General features: G+C 44.8%; 1 protein-coding gene across 1 annotated transcript; it reads right to left on the bottom strand.

The window, feature by feature from the left end:
- Positions 1-2,357: 2,357 nt before the first annotated feature.
- On the bottom strand, positions 2,358-3,155 carry LOC123430615 (heavy metal-associated isoprenylated plant protein 28). Its single transcript, XM_045114466.1, has 2 exons — positions 2,871-3,155; positions 2,358-2,764 (listed from the first exon to the last, which is right to left on the bottom strand). Exons 1-2 carry the CDS (start codon positions 2,992-2,994, stop codon positions 2,517-2,519), a joined length of 372 nt encoding a protein of 123 aa, XP_044970401.1. The 5' UTR covers positions 2,995-3,155; the 3' UTR covers positions 2,358-2,516.
- Between the last annotated feature and the right edge of the window lie 803 nt (positions 3,156-3,958).

The following is a 3,958-nucleotide window of genomic DNA, read 5'->3' as shown; positions in this document are numbered from 1 at the left end:
GTGTTATCTCATTGTTCCTCTTGTTACTGCTAGTCCTCTTTACAGCGCCTGTTGTGACAGAGAATCCGGCCACATGTGAGTAGAAATTAAAGAACTCCTGGCCTTCTTGCTTGCTCTTGAATCTCATTCCTACTGTGGGTTTTGTAACACTGTCGACATTCCTTAAGTTTCCTTCCTTAGCTGATGCTTCTTCATTTTCTAAGAAGTTCTGAATGTCATCCTCATTTAGGAATTCTTCTTCTTGTCCTTGTCTTGAATTGTGTGTGCCCTTCTGTTTCTCACTTGCTGGAGTGTCTTCTGATTCTTTGCTGGGCAAGTGTTGTTCTTCTCTTGCAAATGTAGATGGTTGTTGATAGTTTTGCTCATCATTCACCTGCAACACAATTTTATATAAGTAAACACAATTTTAGATACGTCAATAGAAAAATGTAGATGGTTGTTGTTTGTTCTGTAAGTTTTTGGTATATACCTTATCTAACTCCATACTGTCAAATAGACTGATATTCCATGGATTTTCTGCTCCTGCTCGATTTGCCGGTGATTCATTTTGTTCCTGCAAGAAACCCACACACGTTTTTATATTTTTTCTTTTTTTGTGTAGATATAGTCGGTAGCAAGGTCATTTGTACTTACTGAATGGATATCTTCTCCTGCTTCTGGTGTGTTGAATTTGTTGTCCAGGTCAGTTCTATCGCATTCCATGCTATTTGTCATACTTTGATACATTTGTGCATGTAGAAGCTCAGTGTAAGAAAATGACCCACCATGTAGAAGCTCTGTATAAGAACATGATCCACTCTGCATTCATGAAAACAAGTTAGAGAATGCATGCTTTTGATGTACTAATTTCTTTTTTGCAGGCATGTTTATGCTATTTTAGAAGCCTTACCTCAAGGAAATCAATTTCGTCGTGTTCAAGGTACAACGACCGTCCTTTGATGTTTCTTCCTGTTCCATTTGATGCATTCGTTGGCTCCTGCACTCATTGTTAGTTTGTTTTTGTTTTTTGTAATTTGCTAGAATATAGAAAAGCATTTGTGTCCTTTTTTCCATCTAACGTGGATTTGTAGTGTTCTATGTAGCTTGCTAAGCAATTGTAGCAGTAGTATAATCATGTTTCTGTCAGCCTATTTTTTTATTTTGTGAAACAATCTCTATTTTTGTCAATTGCAGTAGCAAATTTGATCATGTAAATAACTTTTGTATCTTGTAAGTAATTGAACAGAGAGACAGGGGAATATGTGCACTACATAGTAGTGTTATCCCTAAGTCTGAATTTGTGTAGAAAAAGGTGGATCCCGTTACTAATTGGCTTCCCATTAACTTCTGCAACATCAATTGTTTTTCAAGGGTTTCTACTAGTTCATGTTTTTCATTCCCATATGGTTTTTTTTTGTTTCTAGAAGCAGCCTCTGCATACGTTTGCTGTTGTTGTGCTCATCATATCATGTAAATGATCCTTGTAGAGAGATCAGGTATGGGTAGAGATCTTGAGGGTTCAGGAAGGGTTGAAGAATCATGGGAAGGGTTGAATCCATATGAGGGGGGAAGGGGGGCAGGGGGGTGCTCACCTGTGTATTCCAAATCATGCAGGGGGTGTCTTCTCTGGAGGTGATTCTTCCTCCTTCATGGCCCTGTTCCTCCTCCTCCATGGATCCCTCTTCCCTTCTTGGACGTGGGGGGGGGGGTGAGTGGTGGTCCTGTTTTGTGGATACCCCTTTTTATTAGCTTTCTGCCCTCATTTTTCCTTGCCAGCTAGGCTATTCCCATGTGATGTGGTTGTTAGCTTTGGTAGTTTTGCCCTCATCGACAGTAGCTACTTTTGTTGACTGGAAAAAGTTGGAAGTGTGGTACTGTTATCATTGTTGCTTCTTTTTTTTTCCTGTGTGTGAAATTCCACCAATGTCCGGTCTCCTTTTCTAGTGTAAATCTTTTGTTATTTTTGTTGTATTTCCGGTAAATTTTTAGTGGAATTACAGTCATGCATGTTTTTTTTGTCTGTATGTTTTATGTTTGCTATCTTTTTTGTAGACATGCAGTACCGGGTGTGGACCCGTTATGTGGACAGGGAGACGGGGACAACATGTCTTTAGCGACGCAGGACAGGGACAGAATAGAGGACAAGTGTCAACCTGTAATTGGATACATCTTTCGGATGAAAGCTAATTACATTTCATCCGGATGTGAAATAGACAGTCCCTTGATTAATCCATAGGTGAACGTGGAAGGTCATTTTTCCCCGCAAAAAAATAACGTGGAAGGCCATTTTAACATTCCAAAACTTCTGCCAATTCGTAGAAATGGTCCATGTCATCACAGGGGTTTGCCAACCTACAGATTGCCGAACAATCTGCCAATTCAAGACAAAACAGAGCACATTTATTCGATATGTAACATCATGCGCTACTGTATCAAGGTACTGCAACTGCCGGCCATTCCTGCAATGCAACACGCACGCGGCCCATGCATGCATGCAGCACCCGCTAACAAAGCATTACGCTCGCCGCTTGCTGCTGTTACAGCCGGATCATGGGGAAGAGCTTCTTCCACGACTTCCTAGTCCTGTACGCGGCGAACGCCCGCAGGTAGTGCTTCGGGGCGTCCCCCAACCTAGCGTCCTCGCCGGCCAGGTCCGGTTGGTCGGCGCCCCAGAACCGCGCCGCTCGCCGCTTCCGCCGGACGGCCGCCAGCACGTCGTTCCTGTTGCATATCCCCCACACCGTCACCTTCTGTTGGTGGTAATCCACCTGAACCGAGTGAATCCCTGCAAGTAGCAAGCCAGTCAACATTCATGCATGCACGGCCACCTGAATCGCCCCGGCGGTTCCCGTAGAAATGTCCTATGACATGATGCGTAAGTACGTACGTACCTTTGAGATTCGACAGCGCCTTCTTGATCTTCTTCTCGCAGCCGTAGGAGTAGAGCGGCACCTTCATCTCCACGTGCTGCGCTTCGATCGTCCCCCCTGCCAGCACGATTTGCAGATCACCCATCGAATTCTAGCTAGCTAGCTCTCAAGAATAGCAGCGTACGTATCTTCAAGAACTCGATGTGAGCTGAGCAGCATTCAGCGGCGTGCAGATAAACCTCAAGAGCGGTATGCACAGCGCTTATATACACAAGCTAAAAGGCGACGGAGCTAATTGGATAATCTTGCAGATCCCGCCGCATGTGCGCAGGGGCCTCGTCATGGCACCATGATCAAGCTCGCTTTTGAGCGCGCTTTCTTTTCTGACGCACCATGAATCAGGCTCGGGGTGTGTTCGGGGTGCAAAAGAGACTGGGTACGTGGTGGATGGGGTTACGTGGAGTGAGTGGCGGCCTGTCGGCGTAGCGTTGGGCTGACGAGGCCGGGCGTTTGCGCCCATGTGAAGTGTCGTGGAAAGCGGCGGATTTGAAGGGTGGGGCGGAGGCGACGGCGTCGTGTTGGGAGGGTTGGCTTTGGCTTTCGAGATTTGTCGTGGAAGGACGGCCTGATTGGCTGATTGGTGGGAGGGGCGTGCGTAAAAGCTAGCGTTGCAGGTGTCACGCTTAGATTCGTTCTAGGAGCTTCGTGTTTGTTGTTTTTTCATGTGGATCGTGGATCGTCTTCTGTTTATTTCCATGGCTCGTCAGCTGGGAACATTTTGGATCATGATCTAAGCTTTACTTTCTTTTCACGGTCACGGCCTTGGAAAAGGTATGCCCATGTTCTCTTTTTTGCGAAATTGTTTTGATTATAAAGGTTCATGAGAAGCAGCGGCGGAGGACGGAAATAATTTAAGGTGGGACGGACTCTAAAGCACACAGAAATTTGATGCATTTTAGCTGAAGATTAAGGAAAAAATATGACAAGTTGGTTGAGTTGGACAAATTTAGAACATTTTTTTTTCTTTCAAAACGAACAAATTCAGAGCATGAACATGAAAATGCAGAAAAATTTAAAAATTCATGACCGGCCGTCAAGCCGTCCGGGAT

The sequence above is a fragment of the Hordeum vulgare genome, chromosome 2H (genome assembly GCF_904849725.1).
Source record: "Hordeum vulgare subsp. vulgare chromosome 2H, MorexV3_pseudomolecules_assembly, whole genome shotgun sequence".
NCBI lineage: Eukaryota > Viridiplantae > Streptophyta > Magnoliopsida > Poales > Poaceae > Hordeum > Hordeum vulgare.
This window is presented reverse-complemented; position numbering and strand designations above follow the sequence as displayed.

Bases quoted from the DNA above. Each gene is read 5' to 3' on its own strand.
- LOC123430615 (XM_045114466.1), bottom strand. From the start codon at position 2,994: ATGGGTGATCTGCAAATCGTGCTGGCAGGGGGGACGATCGAAGCGCAG. The intron at 2,765-2,870 runs GTACGTACGTAC...TGCTACTTGCAG, and splicing joins GGCGCTGTCGAATCTCAAAG to GGATTCACTCGGTTCAGGTG.